At 46.0% G+C, this 24597-nt stretch overlaps 1 protein-coding gene across 3 annotated transcripts in view; it reads right to left on the bottom strand.

Moving 5' to 3' along the window:
• Positions 1-24597, bottom strand: part of dmd (dystrophin) — a 129386-nt gene that overhangs the window by 62625 nt on the left and 42164 nt on the right. For 2 of the 3 annotated variants that reach the window (XM_068308880.1, XM_068308882.1), the window contains exons 3-21: positions 20487-20579; positions 19645-19725; positions 19463-19555; positions 17560-17661; positions 16988-17058; positions 16030-16148; positions 13412-13620; positions 9880-10008; positions 8465-8560; positions 7941-8039; positions 6987-7168; positions 6305-6455; positions 5370-5489; positions 3640-3741; positions 2598-2705; positions 2343-2522; positions 1854-2023; positions 1749-1784; positions 1495-1618 (exon numbers count right to left, since the gene is read on the bottom strand). In XM_068308880.1, the coding sequence (XP_068164981.1) occupies positions 1495-1618; positions 1749-1784; positions 1854-2023; positions 2343-2522; positions 2598-2705; positions 3640-3741; positions 5370-5489; positions 6305-6455; positions 6987-7168; positions 7941-8039; positions 8465-8560; positions 9880-10008; positions 13412-13620; positions 16030-16148; positions 16988-17058; positions 17560-17661; positions 19463-19555; positions 19645-19725; positions 20487-20579 (2265 nt within the window). The remainder of the gene's footprint in view (positions 1-1494; positions 1619-1748; positions 1785-1853; positions 2024-2342; positions 2523-2597; positions 2706-3639; positions 3742-5369; positions 5490-6304; positions 6456-6986; positions 7169-7940; positions 8040-8464; positions 8561-9879; positions 10009-13411; positions 13621-16029; positions 16149-16987; positions 17059-17559; positions 17662-19462; positions 19556-19644; positions 19726-20486; positions 20580-24597) is intronic. The other variant, XM_068308881.1, reaches the window with a different exon arrangement.

The following is a 24597-nucleotide window of genomic DNA, read 5'->3' on the forward strand; positions in this document are numbered from 1 at the left end:
AATAAAGAAAAGAAGTTAAAAGTATTAGAATTTTACGAGTCTCCTCATGTAAGCGTTAGAAGAGGGAAACAGGAAGTCCCTCAGGACTCGACTCCCTCGCCGGCTCCCAGCGCCCGGCCGTCCTTCTGCTCCGCCAGGATTAAAAAAACAAAGACTAATGTGTGCGTTTGAGAAGCGCTGGTGGGCATCCGCCTTCGTTTTTATCCAATTCTCAGCCGGAAAGTAGATTTAAGTTTATTTCCCAAAATGACCTTTTCCTTTAAGTAGTGGTTTGCAGCCATCTGGGCTCATGACCGCCATAAAAACTAATCTCTATATTTTATATAAATATATTTGCTGCCCGGCAGAGTCCTCGCAGACGGAATGAAGACCCATGTTTCCCTCCAAGATTGTTCAATTCAGAGGATTTATAGGATTATTACCACAATTTCACGACACTAAAGCAAATTTTTCCGCCAAGTAAATACCGATTTTTATTTCCCGCACCTTAAATCATTTTGTGAACCGACAGATTTCTTGGCATCCGTTAACACGCTTGTACCGCTAGTCGCTAAGTCACGCCTCATGTTCGTGCATTTGTTAATGGGTGTTAAACGCATTTATTAGAGCGGATTCGTTAGCCCTTTGCTAACTGCTTGCAAACGGCTTCTCCACTCTCTGCTGAGTTTAATCTGCTGTTGAACCTGATTGATAAGAGCGACCACGCGTCGGCTCCTCCGTGCGTAATTTGTCAGGATTATTCCAGGGAACGACGACCTTCTATTTGAAGAGCGAAGGACTGATTGAATCCGCGATTCTAAAAAATCCATTTAACTATCGTTAGCCTTAATTTGACGTATTTAGATCAGCAGCTCCACACGGTTCATATCAGCTCCATCAACCTTCAGCTCAATGTTTCGTTTTTTTTGTCAGCCTCCATTTTTACTGCTTCGCTTCCCGCCGCTCTTATCGGCCTCGTTCCAAAGCGCCGCGGGCGAAGCGGAGGAGACGCTTTAAAATCTGGCGACTCTCCCGTTTAGATTTAGTGATTTTCTGAGTCCTCCTGCAGATCAAGAAGCATCTACGGCGGATTAGACGACACTTCTGGCAGACCTTCACCCCCAACTTTAACACCCTCTTCACGCCGACTGCAGGCAGGACGTTAGTCGACCAATCAGCAGCCAGAATGACACTTGATTAAGCCTAAACGAATCACTTAGAGCCGAGGAAGGCTCTCGGGTGACACTTCATTTACTTTATGAAATGCATTCTTAAAAATAAATAAATAAATAGAAAATAAGTATTGATGGAGCTGCAGCTGCTTCCTGTTAATGTCAGTAATAATTCACTAAACAGCAGGCAAATAAAATTAGCAGCCAGCGTGTGAGGATAGCGTAAGCATTGTTTTTGTCACCTCTGACAGAATCCACCTTCTAGTTCCAACCTGCGTGCTAAGCTAAAGCGCTACCAGCATTAGCGTCATATTTAGCGTGCACGCGTCCAACCGTTTCTGACCTGAACTTTGTCCTGCAGCTCCTGGACGCTGCCGTCTTTGCGCGACAGGGAGAACTCGGGGCTCTGCAGGATGGCCTCGCCGCGGGTCATGTAGCTGTGGACCTCCGTGAAATCCACGTCGAACCTGAAGTCGAACACATTTTCAGCTCAACGTCACTGAACTTCAACCCAAATCAGACCTGAAAAAGTTCCGTTTTCCAGTACAACCTCTACGTTGCTACCAACATCCGCCCCTGTGAGCCTCCATCACCTACCTGCTCAGGTAGGTCAGCAGGAAGGGGTGCATGCAACTGAACATTTCACACAAGTTAGAAAAAGTTCCATCCTGTGGTGAACTTCAGAATCCACACCAGACGCACCTTTTCCTGAGCTCTGAGTCCACCACCACCTGCCTCTTCTTCTGTGGTGGCGGCGACTCCCGGGTCTGGCGTACGGCCGATACCTTCTCCCGCGTCGTCACCTTGGTAACCGTGGCGGCGTGGGAGTGGCTCAGCTCGGACGGCGGCGTTGGGCTGACGGCCGACGAGAGCTGGGGAAACACCCGGAGAGAAATGACTGGTAAATCCAGAATAACTACAACTTTTGGGATGGCCTTGCTGCCATGGCAACCGTCAGATCCAAACAAGCCTCTGCTGTGGATTTGATCATTTCTGTTCCTTTAAAAGTCGCATATTTTAATTTTTACAAAACTTTACGACTTGAAAAACCTCCAATAATCAGTGAGAGCTCCTTCCAGTGACATCACAGAGCTGCGTCCTCATTGGCTCCCTGACAAAGACCCAACAAGCGTTCTGGTTGGCTGAGCAGAGGAAACAGTGGTCTCAGAACGGCGTGATGGAGACGTTTACCTGGGAGCTGCTGGCCTCCAGGCTGTGGACCAGTTTGTCCCAGCGCTGGGCGAGGTTCTCCAGACGGGCCTCCAGCTTACTGGACACCTCCTTGTTCCTGACGCTGGACAGGAGGTCCTGACTCATGGAGCACAGCTTGTCTAAGGTGGGACGCTTCGCCTCCAGGTCGGCCTTCACCGCCTGGAGGAGGAGGAGCACGTTAAACACACACACACACACACACGGGTGGAAGTGGATTGAAGCCGGTTGACTCACAGCAAGACGGCGAAGGCAGGCCGTCGTCTCCACCTGGTCCTTCAGGTTGGAGGTCTTGATGGAGCGGACGAGCTCCTCCTTCTGGCTCAGCCAGGAGTCGAACAGGACCTACAGGAGGAGATGGAACACCAAGAGATCGGGCCCGTTGTCGTGACAACGCCTCTCCCTCATCCCCAAATACAACGTGAAGACGGACAGGTCATCCCCAGCCTCGAGAGGCATTTTGGAAGAAGAACGGGGAAAATTGAATTCAATGCGTTTCCTGATGTTCTGAATAATTAATCAAATTAAATTTGCCTCTTCTAGACGTCTGGAGGCCGCTGCAGCCAATGAGCTCTCACCAGGAGAGGCTGGAGCTGACCAATCACGTCTCATCACATCGATGACGCCTGTAGTCACATGTCTGGGGCACATTTTACACAGTGTTAAATACTGAAGGCACTGCATTTATAACATGTCTCTAAATGATGGATAATAATAGTTATGGCACCAGTTGTAGGCCTAAAAATAATAAATAACGGTAGGAATAAAATAATAAAAAATAGTAATAAATTAAAAGTGAAGTAAATAATAAATAAATAATTTAGTAAAGTAATAAAAAACAATAGGAAATCCATTTAACAAATAATTCTTACATCACAGGCTGGATCGGCTCACATTTTACAGCTTCACTCCCACATACGTGATAAATGTTGATTGTTTTAAAGATTAAGGTCCTGGATGTCGATCCAGACCGAAAACCGCCATAAAAATCCAGCCCTGCTTCCTCTTTTGTGACTTTTTCCTCTCGCTCCGTTATCAGGAGAAACTTTTAATTAGTCCAATACTTTGGGTTTACGATCTTATACCCGCAAAAGTAATGAGGGTATAATTTCCGAGTGGAAACCCTCCTCCGCCATCCGTCAGCGGACCGCAGCGTGTTTCAGCTTCTGTGAGCCAACATGATATGGATGATCTAATCTCATTATACAGGCAGGAAATACTGCTGTGATCCTGCTGCACACACACACACACACACACACACACACACACACACACACACCTGTTCATTAGTGAAGTGCTGCCATTTCAGTAAAATCTCTTGAAGCAGGATCCAACGTTCTTCTGTCCATCTACAAATGGCTGCCCAGCGGTCACCCAGCACCTGTACACACACACACACACACACACACACACACACACACACACACACACACACACATACAAATCATCTATTAATGATTCCTTATTAAATGATTCCACCAGAGGAGCTGAAACATCTTTATCGCGTCCCCTCAGAGGCTGATGGATCCGTATTTCTACTTGCCAGTTTAATTTTCCCAGCTGCCAAAAACACAGTTTGATTTGTGCGCCGGTGCCTCCCAGAGGGACGGAGCTGGGCATGATTACGGAAGGGCATGAAACCCTCAGACCAAAAATATCTCTGATGATCTGGGATGCAGCGATCGGTCTCTTTATATTACTTTCCAGGTCGAGCCCGTGACCAGAAGTATTGGGACGGCCTATCAGCACGTGCTTTACGGTCGTTCGTATCCAATCGGCAACCGCCAAACCAGCAAAACCGTGTTTAGAGGCGTGAAGAGGTGTGAGGCGAGCGAGGGGTCAGCAGGTGACCCTCCAGTGACAGCAGAACAGCAGGAGGAACCCGGGGAACTCCACACATCTGCATCTCACTTTTCAGAACACGACTTCCCTCTTAGGAGCAGAACCTCCAGGAAGTGGAGCAGAAGTTGCATCAGGTTTATTGTTCTGTTCTTTGAAAGCAGAGTTTTTCCTCTGAACGTTCTGGAGGAGATTCGCTCCCAGCTCATCTGCTCTCGGTGCAGAGGAGCTCACTTTCATCAACATTCTCTCCGACGTTTTCGCCCCGAGGAAGAGTCGCATCCAATCATCTAAATTTCTTCGTCGACCTCGGCTGGCTCCGACACCCCCCCCCACCACGCCCCCCAAAGGTGACAGATTGAAGGTCCCAGATGACCTTTCTGTTCTTCCTCGTGTTTCCTGCCAAACCATCCCTCCATCACGTCAGAATGTCCCCTATATCACCATCAGAGAGCTGGAAAAGTTCAGATCATCATCATCATCATCATCGTGATGAATCAAATTAATCACATTTAATTCAGCATCTTTTCTATAAACCAAAGTTAAAGCCTTGATGGAAGCTTCTAACTGGTGCTGAGGGAACGTGAAGCTCTTCACAAACAGCTTCTAATCGTTTTGACAAATTTAAATCCCAATCTGGCCTTTTTTAGCATCGAAAGAGTATATAAGCCCATAAAGACGGTGAATAGATTTTAATGCCCCGGTGGTACGGGGGTCTATTTGTTCATCCTGCATCAACAGCTCAGCTATTAAATTGTGAGTGCGATGCAAAGACGATAATGCGACGCTGCTTCGGCTCGGAGCAGCAATTAAACGGAGCACACGAGACGGTGCTGGAGACGCTTTGCTGCAGCTTTAATGTGTTTCAGCGCTGCTCTTTCGCAACGTATGGAAGCTAACAAGGGGAACTCAGGCGGCGCTCTGCATCAGACGCTAAGACAAGCGTGGAGAGTTAGCTGCACAAACAGGCGGCGAAGACGTGATGATCGCCTTACGGAGGGAACGGCATCAGCAGAGGCAGCTCTCACCGGATTGGTCTAATTGCTGCACAACAACAAAGACGAAACTACTTCCTGTTCCATCTATTCAACCTAAAATAAAAAATATAGGATATGCTAAGGGGTCTGTCTTCCTCTGAAAGTAATCTCTTTATCATGACAGACTCCTCACCTGCAGTTTGCTCTCCAAGGCAGCGGTGGCGCTGTCTCCGGTGTTCTCATCCACCACCACCACCATGTGGGTCAAAGAGTTCACCCTCACCTGCTCCATCTCCAGGTCCTCCTGCAGGAGCTGCAGCACAAACACACAAGGACACAGGCGGGACCAACACCAGTCACTTCATGTCAGAATTATATTAAAACATTTAAATATTCCTGCATTTTATTTCCTTTCTTTCATAAAAGCCTCCAACCTTGATTACTTATTATATAATTCAGTCTTTTCATTTATTTATTTTTTACTATTAAAGTTTTATTCCATTTCCTTTTCCTGATTTTTACATTTTTTCCATGTGCAGAAATTTATTAGTTTGAAAAAGTGGTTTGTGTAATTCTCCTTCACCTTCTCCGCTTTAAGGAACACTTGGTTTAAAGTGAATTCAACTTTTGACCAGTTTTAAACTTCCTTATGCTCCTCTGTCTAATTCTGCTCTTCAGTTTCAGCTTCCACTTCAGTGTTTCAATGGCGACACTTTAAATGAATGAATTATCAGGTTCCAAAGGTCAAGTGTTGCGTGATATAGCGAGAGAGAAATTAGTCACTAAACTGTAAAAACTACCCAGAAACCTCCCCGAAGGGTAAAGTCTTATGGTTATCGGGCAGAAAGGAGATTTTTGGTTTAAAAAAAAATCAACTCAAATTTGTTTTTTAATTGACGAATCAGATCAGAAGTGATCAAGGATGAAACAAATAACCCCCACAGGAACACTCCATCTAATTCTAGCACGACGGTGTTTTTTCCTCTTTTCTTGGGGTGATTTAACTCTTTGGAGCCCATTCCCTATTTTAAGTGACCCTAATGTCAACAAGTAGTCGCCAAATGTTTCAGGGACAAACGATGTGGTGAATTAGCTAAATGCTAAGATAAAACCTTCCCCCCCCCCTACCTTGTGCTCCTCCACCTGGTGCTTGACGTCCTCCAGATCCGGACCCAGCGGCTGAGCCCCCATCCTCTGGATCCGCGCCTCCGTCACGTCCAGCCAATCGGTGAGCTGCTGGAGCTGCTGATGCTGCAGGTCCATCAGGGCCTCGTGGAGTCTGGGAGGCGGAGACAAAGCGGTCAGCTGTCAGTCACGTGTCGGCAGCTTAGGATCGGGGGGGGTCAAAAATAGAGTCCTGCTCAAGATCGGTTCAGGAGGCCGGGTCGCCCCGAGCAACCACCGCTGCTGTGAATGGAGACGCCGCCTCTCCTGCTTGTTCCTCCACCTCATGACGGACCCTCTACCGGGGGTGTTCGCTGTCCGGGGCCCCGCCCGCCCCCATCAACGAGATGATCAGAGGAGATGGTCGGACTGTTAATTAAATCTGCCTCGGTTTCAGTTCTCATTTCATTCCCCGTGATTAAAAAGGACGGCGTTCTTTGTGTTGGCGAAAGTTGACTTTTATTCACGATGGAAATGGAACCTTCTTCTCCTGAAGTCATTCACATGAAGCATTTTGTGATTTATTAAAGTCCATTCTGGGATACCTTCATGCACTTCATCGTTTATGTGGTAAACAACCTCGTTGCCGCGGGTTAGCGTGCTAACGTGCTACCCCGTGGCGCTGGCGTGGAGCCGTTGGGCGTACCTGCTCTGCTTCTCCATGCTGGCCACCCTCAGGTGCTCCCACCGCGAGTTCAGGAGGTTCATCTGCTCACGCACCTCCGAGTCCTCGTCCTCGCTCAGGCTCCCCTCCCCAAGCAGGGCGGCGCCGGCGCGCAGGACCCGCCCCACGCTGCCCTGGTGGGTGGTCAGCTCCACCATGTACCCCTGGGGAGGGGGGGGGGGAATATAGTCACGTTTCATTCACTTCAACGGCTCTTAAAACACATTTGACCCTTGACCTTCGCGCTCAATCTGGGGCTTCACTTTTATTTGGTCGGTCTGGGGTCCAGAGCAGCCAAACGGTCGGATTCATTTCATTTTAAGAGCTTAAAGTCTGGAACGAGCCAGCGGTCCGGTTAGCTCTGGAACAGCTGCTCCGAGCCGCCGCCATCGGACAAATCCACACATTAATTCAAATTAAGTTGCGGAGACTTCCTCACCTCCTCCTTTATGGACCTGGAAGGACTAAAAATGTCACTTTTATCTCCATTTATTCATCTTTTAAAACCTCCTTTTGCTTTTTATCTCCTGTTTGCCTTCAAAGAACAAAAAAAAAGAAAAAAAAAGGCAGAAATAGCTTTTTTGGCGACGGGCCACTTTACGCTCATTACAGCCATCTTTTATACTCTATCCACCGTTTCTACGGCTGAATCATTTTCCTTCCTCCGTTGTCACGGCCACGCTGGGATGTTATCGATCGGCGGTGGTCATTATTTTAACTTCCTTGTTGTTTTTTGTGCTTTTTCTGAGAAACAAGAGTAAAAATCTGCGTGGATTTACTTCCTTTTGTTCCATCAGCGGCTGCTCTGTTGTGTTGGAATATCTACGGTCTCATTAAAGCATCACGCTTGTTCTTGTGTTATCAAAGGAATGCACTTTTCAGACATTATATATATATATATATATATACATAAAGTATATATATGCCGTGTCTCACCTCGTGCGTGTGGAACTGCTCCTTCACCTCCTCCACGTTGTCGGAGATGGGGGGCTGACCCTGGAGCCCGTCTTCAGCCGACAGCAGCCACGTCAACACCTTCACATCGAGTCAATTTAACAGATCTGACAGAAGCATCTGGTAATATACGACATTCAGGTTTGTTTTATTTTGAAAAGCCTCAGGAGTTTCCTTAAATAGCTGCTCGCTGCTGTTTTTAATCAAACGCAGCTTGAGACAGGAGCTGGGGGTGATCATCGGGGGCAGTTTTCAGTGGATTGATCCACATCTGATGAGTATTTTTAACAGCAGGTCGGTGACGGAGGAACCGACTGAAATGAAGGTGTGTTTTAATCGTTTCTGGACATCGATGTCGCTCCTTCACACAGCGCAGCTTTCATTCAAACTGATTTTTGTGCAGGAAAAATAGTTGATTTCAGTCCCCTCTTGGGGATTTGTTGGAAATAAATCCCCAAACTAAACAGAAACAAGAATACATCAGTTCTCTGGGGGGGGGGGCGTACCTCCTCCAGAGCAGCCTGGTAGCTCTCCAGGCTGGTGGAGCCAGGAGGCAGAGGACTCAGGCCCCGCTGAAGCTCCTCCTGGCCGGGGGTGAGGAACTGGAATGGACAGGGGGGGGGGTTGTTATGGAAGGGAAAGAGGAGAGGAGGGGGGAAAAGAGACGTCCAGTTAGAGGTGAGAATGGGAGGCGGGGGAGACGAGAAGAAAGAAACGGGCGGCGTGTAAGAGAAGATGGAGCGAGACGGGGAGAGGCCTGTTAGCGTTAGCCGTTACCGCGGCGACGAGCAAGTCTGGCCTATGTCCAGCCTTAACAAGTTGTCCTCTATTGTCCCCTCCCCGGGACTCTCTCTCTCTGTCTGTCTCTTTCTTCCTCTCCCCCCCGTATCTCTGGGCACTCGCTGTCGATCTGGACACTAACAGCGTCTGTCTTTTTATCACTGTTGCCCCCCCCCACACACACTCGCTCCATTCTTCTCTCTGGTCAGAGACACGAGGCCCGTTGGCGGCGCTGATACCTGTCCCGCCTCGGTTAGAGCGTCAAGGCCTCAATTCATCAAATACACTGGATATTCAGTCCTGAAAGGGTTAAAACATGCCATTTAATTTTCATTCTAACGTCATTTTCTCATCAAACGTGTTCAACACGTTCAGTCGAGCGCCCCGCGGAGCGTCGGAGCGCATTACGGCGGCGAAATCCTGCTTAGCTAAACTCGCTAATTCACAATCTGTTTGATTTTTATCGAATTTGCATGAAAAAAAACTCATTTTATTCCTATTTATGTTTGCCTTTTCAGATATTTTAAATAGGTTGGCGCAAAAATACTCATTTTATTTGCCTGAACATTTTATTCTCATCTTTTTTCATGAAAAGTGTTGCAGGTTGATTCAGTCCCAGATTAAACAAAAGCAGGTTTCTCTGAAAAAAGAGGTGCTGATCTGCTGTTCCCCACCCTTTTTGGTTGTTATGCTAAGATAAAATATGCTAAATTAATCTAATCCACAGGTTGCGGTCTCACAGTGAACAGAACGAGGGTCAGATCAACCCCATAAATGTCAAACCACTGTGACTGACAGTCGGCAGGAAAAAAACCATCCACCTTAACAAGCCCCACGGGTCATTAAATATTTTTAAATTCAACTTTTCAGCAAATTTTCAGTCGTCGGGGGACAAAGAAAGAACACCCGGAATAAAGCTGAATGAGGAAGTTCTCCTTTTAATTAGCACACATGCCCTGCAGGAAAAACTCCTTCTGACCGGAATCTCGCTAGGATGGACGTTTCTTTCTTTTTTTTGGGGTGGGGGAGGGGGGGTGACATAGGCAAACAAAGGAAGACAAAAAAAAAATGGCGTGCAGCCGACACATGCACGCACTGACAGACAGTTTGGCGTGGGATGTTAGCGTTGCAAGACACGGACCTGATCAGTAAAACGCCTCCTCTTTTGCTCGGGCGACTTGACATATGCAGCCTGGGTGTAGGCATAGCTTTTATAGCGAGGCTGAGGGGAGGGGCTCCGCACTCGCCCCTGAGCCACGCTCACTGTGATCTGAGAGATGGAGAGATCAGGACAGAGGAAGAGATGGTAGGTGGGGCAGGAGAGACAGAGAGAGGGGCAATAAGAGAGGCGGGAGAATGCAAACCATCACAAAGCCGAATGACAAACGGGCAGAAGAAGCAGCAAAAAGAATAAAAGGAATAAAAAGACATGAAGTTAGAGAGAAGAGAAGCAGAAAAGAGGAGAGAAGACATGAATATCCACACAAGCGCTGTTTCCATCCAAATGTCAAGCTCGTTTTAGGTGAACTTTGGAAAAAGAAGCAATAAAGACTAGAATATTGGTGTGGGGGGCAAATTGGAAACTCAACTTTTTGACCTCTTTTCACGTTGACTTCATTTCCCTCCTGATCGGATTCAAAGCCATTCTGGAGATTCTTGGATGGAAACGGGGCGACGGACGCAGACACCATGAGAGACGGACGGAGGTGTGTGATGTTAGAACACCACAATTTACTGCCTTTTCATTGGCTACCAGAACTCGTGTACGAGCTAAACCACACATCCATTTTTATTTGTTGAGGTCGCCATCAGCAGGACGGACAAAAAGATATTAGAGTCGCCAACTTTCTTGAGGGTGGCTACGTTCCTAGCTAACCAAAGGTCCCATCCTGGATGGATCTCCACTCTCATTGGCTGATGGACTCCTTTCACCTCCATCCTTCCTCATCATCTTCACCTCCTTCCCAGCTGTCACTGCGTCTCCGTCCGTCCTCCAGTCGCCTTTCGCCCCTCGCTGGTCTCAGATGTCTCCCTTTCAAGGTGGATTAGGTGCGTCTGCCGCTACAAAGAGGCGGTCGCCGCGGGCGACGCAGCCCCGGATCAAACGTGTGCTAGCGTGTCACCTTTAGCATCTGCTTCCACCTCCATCAGGAGACGGCGGGGCGTTCCACAGTTTTCCCTCTACCTGCTAGTTTTTCATCATTTCTTCTATCTGGGTCCCAGGTGGTGGTGGTGGTGGTGGGGGGGGGGGGGGGGCACGGTGTTGATGTAAGGGGGTGGTGATAGCACTGCTTTGATGATGACAGATGAGGGAGGAGGCTGATAATAGTCGCTGTCAGTAACTTCTTTCCCTCCCTCAGTCGCTTGTTTTATTGCCATCCGACACGTTCCTGACTCTCCCTTTTCTGTCTGGTCTACCTCCACACCCCCACCAACACCCCCCCCCACACCTGTTCATCTTCCTGTACATCTTTATCTATCTTGCTTGCAGTTTTTCCTCCCTTCCACGCTGATGAGGGGGCCATTAAACAGAGGGATGATAATATTTCCAGCCGTTACTCCAGGACGCTGCCCTCGCTCCATCCTGTTGCGGCTCTGGGTTTAACTCACCCGGAAAGGTCAGAGCGGGTCGATCTAATCGAGCCTCGCCAGGTTTTTTTTATTACGCCTCCATTCAGAGGTTCCGTCTAAATTTAGCCGGCGGGTTTTTTTTTATTCCGATGCTCTCAGATTTTAGCCGCACGGAATCTCAGAACAAACGCGAGGAAGAGAACAACCGCTGGCTCTGAGAGTCCAAATTAAAAGTTTGACTGGAAATGTCGAAGCGACTTTGAGTGTCCATGAATGCTCTATATAAATATAATTCATTATTATTATTATTATTGAATGGATGGATGAAAAAGAGATAAAGGGAAATTCTGACTTAGCCTAGCTTAAAGGTCTGTGCGAGGACTTAGTGCCACCTAGTGGTGGGACGTATAGATTGCAACCAACTGAACACTCCTGTCAATCAGAACCTTTAATAAAGTAATTTTATCCCATTTATGCAGAAAATTATCGGTGCTATGTGAAGTTCTTTCCACATATGTTCACTTTTTAATCGTTGCTTCAACACAAGGAGAACGAACTTCTCGCCCTGTGCCGATAATCACAAATCTCTTCCGACTTGATCACCTGAAAAATAATCTTTTTTCCAAACAAATTTAATTTCAGCAGCGAGCGGAGCTCATATTTTTGGACTCTCGATGCCAAAAACCCTCGGCTGATACAATCATCTGACATAAATTCGCAGCGGTTTCCCCTCTTAATCATGTTCGGTGATTATTAAAGTAGTGGTGATAATCTGCTCACCGCTGCTTCCTCCAGGAAACCTGATCTCAGTTTGTGGCCCCGCTGAGAACAAAATACACCAATAATACCTCATTATCTAATTAATCATTTAAAAGCAGGATCCAGAAAAAGCGTTCTTTCTTTTTAAGCATGCTTGTGAGCCTGCTGGTTAGCGTTGTAATTTTATTTTGCTGAAGTACAGGAAAAGAGGGAGTCTCAAATCTCCCCTAATCTTCCTCTCGCCGCTCGCGGCGATGTAAAATTGAAGTGTCTCCGCATTAATGCCGTTACATGACCCTCTGTTATCAAATTTATTCCCAAATCTCTGCAGAATGCCTCTGATTAATTCTGCTCTCAGTGTTCCTGCAATCCTGCAGCGATTTAAGGCGAGTCAGGGGGCATTTAGGACCCCGCGTCGCCCCCATCGGTCTCTTTCATCCCCTTAAGATTCTCTCAGAATGCTACGACGGAGCGAGGGTCCTGCTGGGAATTTCACAGGCGTACTTAGTAATCTTGATGAAGTGGCAGGATGTTGGGATGGCAGGAGGAGTCGCTTCAAAAGGAGGGCGAAATCCTCCGGACGGCTGCGCCGGCGCCGATAACGCCGAACAATACGCAACACGGTTTAGCGTGGGCGCCGACGAAACAACAAAGCAATTAAATGTGACAAAAGTCGCTGCCAAGATCAAGCTAAGCACAAAGACATGCAGAGCAAAGGCTCATGGGAAAAAAAAGAAAAGAAAAAAAAAGAAATGGCACGTTAAAGGAGGAGAATGACCAAACATGTGGAAACAAGGGTCGCGTTGGCGGTTGGACGAAAAGTAGGGCTCATCCGACTCGCTTTCCTCCAGCAATAAACAGAGAAATGACATTTTTAAACTTTAAATGCGGAACATTTCTGGCTTTTTCTTCCAGACGTGACGCGACTCGTGCAGAAAGAGTGTAAACGCTTAAATAAAGGCACGATGTCATCACGGCGCCGCAGGAATAGCTCCGTTCACAGTTTCCTTTAGCAGGTTTATTTTCCTCACGCGTTACAATTCCACCCGTTTTACGCGAACGCGGCGCCATCCGGCTCAGGCGTGACACCGACGTGTTAAACTTCAGTCACGGATATGAAGAGGCGTGTATTTATAGGACGGGTTTGTCACAAAAGGGGAAATAATGAGGCGAGTTATTTCCTCCACGTTTTTCAACCTTGATTGTTAATTTCTGATTTTAATTTTTAATTTCTGATTTTTCCACTGAAATCAGGGATTCGTTGTTGAGGAAAAACAAAACCGTGAGCCGTGATGACGTCATCAACCACACGGGGAACCACACGCGTGTGCGTGAGCGTCTACCTGCTGGGAGAAGCGCTGCTGGGTCTGGACCTGGTAGTGCTCCTCCGTCGTCACCCGGGTGATGCTTGCCGCCGCCGCCGCCGCTGTCGCCCGTGGCAACGTCTCCACCTCCTTGATGGCTTCTATGGAGATGCTCTGGGGGAGGACCTGGAAGAGCGACGTCACGTACATGATGACGCTCTTCTTGTCGGGGTGGGGCACCGCCACATCTGAGGGGCGGGACAGACGAAAGTCAACGCATAGATCACATTTAAATTAGCTATGATGCTACGCCAACGGCTACTTCAGGAATTATATGAAATAAATACACTCTATGCATTTAAAATGATTAGATATTGATTAATTTACAGACGGATGAGGCGAAAAACAACAACTTCGGGCGACTCCATCAAGATGAAATTGATTCGTCAGAACGTTATCGAGAAATTTTAGAGCACGTAAACGACGGTCTGTGTATATCAGACTGTCAGGCCCGAGTCCTACAGCTACATTAAGTCGGTGCAAACTTTTACGATGCAGCAGGAAAACAACAAACTGTTGGTTTCTGAAAGGGTGGCAATGAGCCGGTGGCCCCGACAGTCAGCCGGGGGCCAAAGTAATAGAGACAGAGAGCAGCAGGGCTGAGACAAAGCAGATAAATGAACACCATAAGGTGCTGAGGCACAGACAGAGTGGGGGGGGGGAGAGGGGAGAGGGGGGAGGAAGAGGGAGGAAGTGGAGACGGAGGCTGGGATGGAGAGGAAACTGATGGTTCTGGGCCGCGTGGGGAGATTGATGCTCGGAGTAAGGTTAGTTCATGACCGTAGGAATAATGAACGCCAGGAAGGAGGGGATGAAGGATGAGTCAGGAGAAAAAGATATAACAAGAGAGGTGTGTGTGTGTGTGTGTGTGTGTGTGTGTGTGTGTGTGTGTGTGTGTGTGTGTGATAGATAAAGCCCGAGTCGGAGGATTTCATCTCAATGCATCACAGAGAAATGAGGATGTTGCTGTTTGTCAGGAGAGGACGAAGAGCTCCATCAAACGGAGACGCCGCCCCGAACGCCTCTCCAGTTCCGTCCTCTTTCCACGCCATCATCTCCATCTAATCCACACAGATACACACACACACACACGTGTGTGTGTGTGTGTGTCTGTGTGGATTCTCCGCTGTGATCTAGAGGTTTGGAGCGAGAACACAACGGATCGGGAGCTGCACGCCGCCGCGGCGGCTCAGTATTTCAGAGGAGGCAGTGGGTTTGTGAGAGCAGCCTGTTTCCCAGTCATTCTTTCTCCAGCTGTTTGGGCTCCAGACCACTTGAGACGGGAAAGGCGGCCGCATGCCAACCATCTGAGACGAGCAGGCACACGCCCAGCTTCTCTGATTGGCTCCCACTGGGCAGCACGGAGCAACATGTGCATCACGGCGTGATTCCATCTCGTTATTATAATTATTTTAGCCGTTTGTCAGCCCAACACGGATCGGATCGGATGATAAATATCTCATCCTCATGAGGATCCTCATCACATTAAGCAGTGATATGAAAATTTCTGGAGGGATCTAGTTTGTCTCATCATCACATCCTCTACCGCTGATGCTGTGGGTGATTTTAAATCACACAGTTAAGGCTTTAATATAATTTGATTAAAACGACTCCCATAATGACTGTAAAACGACATAATTTGAGTCTCAACACATTTAAACTCCCATTAAAATGGGGTCCAGCAGTCTTTCAGGCTCCTTCTGTTGGTTAAATCTCCTCCTGTCGCAGCAGGAAGCGTCCAACAGGATGACCCTCCAATGATGAGTCAGTTTTCAGGGAGATTCAGTCAAAAATTGATGTCCGACATCATGATGCAAAATTGTATTTGCATGCTTCTTTTTTCTGCAGCCCAAAGCCGTTTGAGTCGGTTTTGCATTAGATATAAATCATGAATAACCAAAAAAAAAACGACACAATATTCACAGCGTCAACAAGTCAAACCGAGTGTGTTGTTGTTCCAACCAGGAAACTCCGATTAGTTTGGATTTAAATGGCTTCGCAAAAGATTTGGTTTCCAACAAAATTTTTAAGTTATTAGTGAGACAATTGTATTCTTTGTCCCACTAAAATTCCAGCGTTTGCTGATGTGTTCAAAGACAACGTGTAAAAAAAAAAATTTTTTTAAAAGATTTGAAATATGCAAAAGCAGGATGTCATGAAACATGACGAGAGATAAAATGTGAAATAAAATCCCAGCTTCTCCTCGTAGATACCCCAGCGTCACCTCAGCGACTAAAAGCAGTTTGTTTCCTGACATTTTGTGAACGACATAAAACTGGAATGACCTCTAGTTAACGTTTTGTGTAGCATTGGCCGCTAACCTAGCACCCCCCCCCCGCATCTAAAATCCTTCTAGCTGCATTTTATTTTTTATCCGTGTCGAATGTTTCTGATTTTTCCAACAGAAATTTCTTTTTTTTTCTTTTTTTCTGGTCAACTCTTCAGTTAATTTCTTCATCGCCGGTCAAGGTGACCACAATAATCGCCATGGTAACGGCCAACGGATGACACAGGAGGCAGTTGGTCAATTAAGGCGCGACGTGTGAAATGTGATGGAACCGAATCCGTGTGTGTGTGTGTGTGTGTGTGTGTGTTACCTTCAGGGTCCAGCAGTCTCTCTATGCCCAGGTGTTGCTCTGCTGTGTTGAAGGCGTGCTCCAGCCTGTCGGTCACAGACGTCTTCTTCTCCACTGAGCTCCAGTCGAACAGCTCAGGTCTGCAGGAGGAGACACACATCTTTAAATCCATCAGAATAAATAAAGAGGAGAGATTATTTAGTCCTTCACATCCCCGGCTGATCTTTTTATGTGCTGCGTCCTCTGAGGACGGAGCTGATATTGTGGTCATAAAACTTTTATTACACAGCCTACAGATTAATTAGGGGCTGGATTAACCCACGCCGGTCGGTGGTTTCCGTCTAACCTGCAGTGATTCTTCCTCTCCTGGCAAACGGAGCATCGCCGTTTGATTTTGTACCTTATTTGACTTGAACGTTTGCTCTGCCACGGCTTCAGCAAACACAACGCTGCTGGCGAGGAGCGGCGGAGCGTGTGTGTGTGTGTGTGTGTGTGTGTGATCTCCAGCTTTGTATTCATGTAACACGCCAGCCGACAGCTGTTCACGCCAGCCGGCCGTGGTTTCATTCATAATTACATCCTGAGTCCGGAGACCCCAAACTCTCATGGGGGGGCGTCAGAGGGGGCAGATTAACACCGTTTCAGCCGCTCGTCATCCGGTTACTAATCTGTTTATTTATTCCTCTCTTCATTCAGTCTCATTCACAGCTTTTAAACGTTGGATTAAATCACTATCCTGGATGCAAAGTGTTAAACGGATCTCTATCTCGTCTTGCATGGAGGGGGGGGGGGCATTCCTTCACACTCTGGCGCCACCGGAAGCGAAGATTTCAGCTCGAAATGCGATTTAAAGAACTCAAACTTGGTTCAGATTGATGCGATGCTTTAAAATAAAATAAAATCCCAGCTTCCTGATGTGGGGTTTTTTAGAGGAGGAGCTTATCGATTGATTTAAATAAATACACACACACACACACACCTGTGGCTGTGGATGAGTGCATTGAAGGCCAATCCATCGTTCCAGCTGCTGGAGAAGTTCACCACGTTGACCTGAGGACAGACGGAACAGATAATACACAGCAGAGCGCTGAATGAGCGACACCCATAGAAATAGACTAGAGATTTCTTCTCTCCCTCAAAACGCCAGTCGGGGCTCGGCGTTGGTTTGACCTTCTGCTCCAGAAAGGAAAATACAAGCTTACACCGTGAGCTAATTATCCAGCTAATGTTAGCAGATGGAATGAAAACTGACCGTTTCCAGTCACACATTTTTTATGTGAACGTCATAAACATCCAGATGATGAGTGCAGCGCACGAAGACGGTCATAAATATGTTTTCAGCTTAACTTCCAGAGGGAAGGAGCTGATTGGCCGCTGACATTAAGAGTCTCCTTTAGTTTTATACTTCAGGCTATAAAATGATAATCATCTGATGGCACTGATCCCAGATCTGGGTCTAAACCAGAACCACAAATCGTTATTCCTGAGCAGAAACTCCGGAAAAGTGTGAGAAAATGTGTTCATGAGGAGCCCATAGGGGGGGGCACCGACCTGGGGGTACTGTCTGGTGTTCTGACGAACCCAACTCAGCAGAATCTTCTCGCTGTTGGTCTGCTGAAGGCCCGCCATCACATCCTTCATCACATCCTTTACCTGAGCAGAAAACAAGAGTAAAAAAAACACACTTTTTTTTCTGGATTATTCTGGATTATTCTGGATTATTCTGGATTATCATCACCGATCAGACAGAACCACGGATTTCCAGAATCCTTAAATTCGATGCCTGGAAATGCAGCATTACCATCCAGACGCCGTTTTTTTTTTAAACAAGCTGTCACTTCCTGGTGAGTCGAGACGCCACCTGTCAGAAACGAGTGGATCCAAACAGGCTCCTGATTGGTCGGTTCAGTCAGAGGACGCCGTGGGGGCGTCAGGCGGCTGCAGCCTCACAGGCCGGGGGTTTGGCAGGCGTGAGTGACAGTTCTGGAGCACTTGTTCAAGTCTGGGGGGACTGAGGTTGTGGGTGTGGGTGTGGGGGGGGCCCTCACTGCCCAGCTGTGCATTTCATTCCCTCATCCCCCGGATCATTCAGACACAAAACCAGGTTCTAGCTCACTCCTTTCTCTCCCCCCACCACATTATCCTCCTCTTCCTCTCTCTTCATGCTTTTTTGCGCCTCTAAACACACACACACACACACACACACACACACACACACACACACACACACACACACACACACACACACACACACACACACACACACACGGCTGCAAAGATACATGGGAAATGACTAGACTATGAAAGAGGAGGTTAGATTACACACATCATAATCTATTAATAGAGTTCTGTGCAATTTTGGTGTCGAGGTGAATTCCCACCAATGGGACTCTCTCTCACACACACACACACACACACACACTAAAACACACACACACACACACACACACACACTAAAACACACACACAGACACACGCAGCAGTTTGTTAGCGGTTCTTCATCGAATGTGGCCTGCTGGGTAAAAAGGGACTCATTTGGGAGTAGGTCACTGCATGCATTTCCACTTTAATTGGAGGGGCGCTTTGACAAAGACTACTGTCTAAACACACACACACACACACACACACACACACACACACACACAGACACACACACACAGAAGTTCTCAAGACTGGTCTACTGCGCACACACAAGTAAACGATCGCCCTCGAGGCGTAGCAGCAGCATTTGACAGGTTTACACACACACACACACACACACACACACACACACACACACACACACACACACAGCTCATTATAGATCTGTGTTTTTGCCATTAATTGCATCATTAAGTCGATGCCAACACCAGCGTGATTGAGACATTAGCCTCCATTCAACTTAATGAGGAATGAAACACAATTAAAAGGCGTTGGCGACTGAAACGTGAGGCGACCTTTGAACACGGACTCCGTCACAGGATGGATTTTGAATTTAAAACACAGATGAAGTGTGGAGGGCGCCGGACGATGGAGGGCGAGGGAGGAAGGAGAGGAGAAAACACCAGGAAAGAAGTTTGAGTGGAGGATTTATTTCCTCCAGAGTCGTGTTTGACGTCAGATTCCTGGAAGATTCCGTTTGTGAGTAATGGAGAAAGGGCGACGTTAGCCGGAGTTAAGTGATGCTTCCTAGCGCGTATTTGATCACCTCGCCGCTCCGATTCATTTCTGGCTTGTTTATCCTCACCATAAAACCTCACCGCCGCCCTCTGAATGGGTTCCGCCCCACGGAACGGAACGACGGCGCCGTACAACACATAGAACGCCTGGAACTTAAAATGCTGGGATGTTTTCTGTTTGTGGGCTGGTAAATATTCATCATGCTTAAGGTAGATTAAAGTTCAGCGCAAACAGAGACGTCTTCCTGAGAGATTCAGTGGGGGGGGGGTCGTCTACACGGAGCAGGAACACACACCTGCCAGTGGAGAATGATGCTCCAGATCAGCCCCAGAATCAGTTTGTGATTCCCATCCACGATGTCCGCCGCGCCGATGTTCACCAGTTCAACCTGGGAGGGGGGGGGCAAACACACCAGTGATGTGATGGGTTCATTGTGGGACACGTGAGGACACCAGGATGAAGGGGAGGTCTGCTCACATTGTTCTTCTGCAGGATCTGCAGAGCCCGGTTGACATTGTTGAGGGAGTGAACGCGTGTTAATCCTCTCTCCAACCTCACCTACACACACACACACACACACACACACACACACACACACACACACACACACACACACACACACACACAGAGGGTTACAGGTTGGATGAAGACTGTGGACACGTTGAGGTTTTTCCGCGTCCGGCTCTCGTTTCCTGGCGTGATGAGTTTGACTTGAAGGTCAGGTGATCGATCGGCTTCAGGTCAGCAGGACGTCGACGTTTACCTCAAACCACCAGAGACGTCATGTGATCCTTAAAGCAACAGGCTCAGCAAGATAGTCCAGATTATGAATTATAGCACGTTACAATTAGCTTTAGATAACTGTTTAACAATTTATTAAAGTTTTTTGCGTAACTTTCTCATTTAAATTACTTTTATTACTTTACAGCATAATTTTTAGCGAGATAATCCAGTTTATAATTTATTTATAGCACGATACCATTAGCTTTAGCTGTTTAACAATTTATTTGTTAAGGAGTGTTAATTTGCGTAACTTTCTTCAATTAAACTATTTTAACCAAGATAGTCGAGTTTATAATTTATTTATAGAACGTTACCATTAGTTTTAGCAAACTTTTTAATAATTTATTTGTTAAGGAGTGTTATTTCGTGTAACTTTCTCATTTAAAACTATATTTATTACTTTTAAACTAAAGATTATAATGTTTATACCTAACTTTTTTGGAGCGTTAACCATTTTCTTGTTTTCTTTTATTTGAGCTGGTGTAGGAAAATGTTAGTGTGTGTGTGTGTGTGTGTGTGTGTGTGTGTTTTCACACCAGCTCATGTCCTGCCAGCCCCTCCAGCAGCTCCAGCAGACGTCGTCCATCACACAGGTCTGAGAACAGATCCTCCACTGCTGATTTCCCGGTCTGAAACACACAAAAGTAAATTTAGCCATCATAAAGTAAATATATACATTCACTAAGTCAAGGTTTATAATGACAGCGAAGGATTTCTTGAAGTTTTATGACCTCAAATGCAGAAAAAAAATGTTTAACTGCTTAAATAAGATTACAGAATAATTGGGCAACAATTAAAACAGAAAACACTTTCTTCATAAAAAGTTCACATTCTCATATGTACCTATGGGAAATTTAGTGCAGAGGAAGAAGAGGGAGACAGGGCGTGGTCACAGCTGCCCCGCCCCCAAAACGTGGCCCAAATTACCCCAATCCAATAAAGCTCTTGACGGTGATCAAGGGTTCTTTTTTTTTGGCAACACTTGATTTAGTTTGATGATTTTTATACGACAATTTGAGAAGAAGCTCAGCGACGTACGTACGTCATGATGAGAGGGTGTGAGAGGAGTGGGAGCAGACAGGAACGCTAACGCCGCGAACGCTCGATGCTTTCTGCAAATCGTGACCCAGAACTGACAAAAAAACCCAAAAAAAAACAAAAAACGCAATAAAGAAAGAAAAGGATGGGAATTCTTGTGAGGACCAACCTTCTCCTGTCAGCGTGATGGCGTGTGGGCGTTGGTGAATACCAATCCAACAAGCACACGACCACAGGCATATGCACGAGGAAACGAGCGCAGTGGGAACGCACCAACACACACCTCGCCCACTCACACCTGTTAGACTCTCTCTCTCGTCCTCCTTCGTATTTCCACGACACTCCAACAATAAAACCGCTCCTCCGGCCTGAATGGAAGCTTCTGTAATTGCGGTTCCTGGAGGAGACACTTGAACCTCAGAAACCGGTGGGCCAGGTGGCGGTGGCGCCGCGCCACTCAGAGAACACGTCTTATTGATTGTACGACTTAATCAAAGCCAAATGTTTTTTTATATATATTCTTTGATGCAGCCTCTTCTTGGAGTCCTTCGATCCTGGAGTGGTCCCAGTCACATGGGCCTGACCTGGTTTAGCTTCATTTTATACCTGGTGTTACTGAAAGGTCCAATATTCTGACTCACATCATTGCAGACAAACAAAACCAAAGCCTACAGCTTCACCTCCTCCTTTACTTCCTCCTCCGAGTCTTTATTTCCTCTACTCGTTCTTTCTTTCCTGAAAACTTGTCTCACCTCTTTCTCCAGAACGACTTTCCTTTTCTTGAATCTCACTTCAACATCCGGTCGAGCCTCCAGGACTCAGGAGATCAAACCCAGTTTGGAGCCAATCCAGGTCCAGTTTGAGCCTCATGTGGAAACTTAAGGTCCAAACTAGACGCGTCTTCAGATTAAACATCACCAGGACTCGACGTGGGGTGTTTATCTCCAACTGCACCCCAGCTTTTATCTCCGTTTTACACCGATGAAGAAGCATCAAATAGAAGGAGGCAGCTCTAATCTACGATAACACAACAGCTCTTTCTCCACAACATGTAAGAACTGAGATGATTTCCTGCAGAAACGTCGGCGGCAGGAAGCTGTGAGATGTTCCTGTTTTTAATGCACACCACGGAGAAGGAATTATAAATGCAGACAGACTCACACAGAGACAGACAAACCCACACATCCAGGCTGATTTCCCAGTCAAGGATATTTCTAATTGTCTTTGTCAGACTGATTTAACATGACTTTAAGCAACGGCTCCCGTCTAGCTCGCGCTTTAGATTACAATTCAAACAGATTGCGGCGTTTTTCCGTCGCCTGGAAACACACATTTTCCAGATTAGGTGACTCACGCCTCAATAATAAGATTTCATACGGATTTCATGCTTTCTTTTGTATAACATTAAAATGTAATCAGCTTCTTTTTTTTTTTTAAATTGAAATAAAAACATGAAATCTTCCCTTGAGGTGGTTGTATTCTCTTCATGTGAAACAAAAAGACGTGGGAGAAGAATGAAAAACTGCTTCACAGACAGAAACGGAAACAACTTTGACTTTCCATCATGAAGACCTCAAGCTGGAAGAAAAGAGATGATGTGACATTATCATATATATTGTGCTTGTTCCAAAGCGCTAAAGTAGGACAGGATATCCAGAACATCTAGAGATATTTCTCTGTGATATTCCAAACTTTCATTCTTTGAGAACGAGATATTAGAATAAAAACAGTTTTTCAGGATGTTTCTGACCTCATGTGATGAGAAAACAAAGCAGGAATCTGACAGGAGGGTGTTGGTTTACCTTCCCTCAGGAGGAGCCCTACATGCAGTAACGACTTTAATTTGCATTTAGATTTAAAGTTGCTTCAAGTTCCTGTCTGACGTGTTTGAGGCGACGCTGGTCGACCTGCGTGGAGACGTGGACCGATAGAGCAGATGATGATGTGAGCCTCAGACACGGTGGAGATTAAAGGTCTACGTACAGGTGAGATGACCGACGGAACGACCCCAGATCTACATGTGTTTAACCGAAGCGTCGACTCTGACAAATCCAATGTGAAATACATCCAATCCAAATTAAATTCATCTTATCTCAGATCTATGTCAACAAGTGTCAAACTCAAGGCCCGGGGGCCCAATGTGGCCCTCCACATCATTTTATGTGGCCTGTGAGAGAATAAAAGGTCAGAGTGTCTAAAAATAAACAGGTCAAAAGTGTGCTTTGACCAAAAACTACATTTCCCACAATGCAGTAGTTCAGCCCATTCTAACTCTGAATAAACGTTGTGAACAAAGTTAATGTCCTAACTTGTGTCTGATGTTATTTTTCTTTATTGATTGATAGTTTGATCCTTGATTGATGGAGTTCTGTGGGTTTAATAACCTGACAAATGAAAAGGATTTATGTTAGAACAGAGAAACAAACAAACATGTTTTTTCTGTCTAACTGTAATGTTTGGAACTAGAATCAGTCAGAAATTCAGTTATTTAACATTAAGGAGTAGTTACATTTAGTTACATTACACTGAGTTACATTTAGTTACATTTATTAGTTACATTAAGGAGTAGTTACATTTAGTTACATTACACTGAGTTACATTTAGTTACATTTATTAGTTACATTAAGGAGTAGTTACATTTAGTTACATTACACTGAGTTACATTTAGTTACATTTATTAGTAACATTAAGGAGTAGTTACATTTAGTTACATTACACTGAGTTACATTTAGTTACATTTATTAGTAACATTAAGGAGTAGTTACATTTAGTTACATTACACTGAGTTACATTTAGTTACATTTATTAGTTACATTAAGGAGTAGTTACATTTAGTTACATTACACTGAGTTACATTTAGTTACATTTATTAGTTACATTAAGGAGTAGTTACATTTAGTTACATTACACTGAGTTACATTTAGTTACATTTATTAGTAACATTAAGGAGTAGTTACATTTAGTTACATTACACTGAGTTACATTTAGTTACATTTATTAGTTACATCTGGTCCTTTGAGGACAGCCGTGATGCTGATGTGTTTTATGTGTTTTATAGTTTTAATGGCTTCTAGTTGGAGAAATAAAGGTTTGTTTCAAACCCATTTTTTTCAAAATGGGTTTTAAATTCATGGTGCATTTCCATGGAAACGTAAAACTGATGCTGTTTCAGATTCAAATATATTCTGTGCTGTTCTTTAGAGGTCACATTTTCCTGGTTTAAATTTCAATTCCTTTCAAATAACTTCACAAATCCTCAACAGAAGAGGAGTTTCACGCCTTCGATTGTCGCGGACTGGGGGAGCCACAAAGCCGACTGAGCTCTCTGAACGGGTTCATTCACGCTGTGATGGATGCAAAGTGCACCAGCAGACAGCGTTTATCAGCTGGGCTCCACTTTGGAAGCAGGAACCGTCAGCGGTTCCATCAGTTCCCCGGTCCTTCAGTCTGAAGCGTGAACCACGTGTTCCTGAGAACATTAAGTCATATTTAGTTCATTAACGGGGACACGTCTGCCCGGAATAGTCCGCCTCTCATCCTCCTGAATAAAGGATGAGCTGGAGGTTGGTAAACAGGGGATGGAGCTCCGTCTCCTGCCCCGGCGACAGA

The sequence above is a fragment of the Antennarius striatus genome, chromosome 24 (assembly GCF_040054535.1).
Source record: "Antennarius striatus isolate MH-2024 chromosome 24, ASM4005453v1, whole genome shotgun sequence".
Classification (NCBI taxonomy): domain Eukaryota; kingdom Metazoa; phylum Chordata; class Actinopteri; order Lophiiformes; family Antennariidae; genus Antennarius; species Antennarius striatus.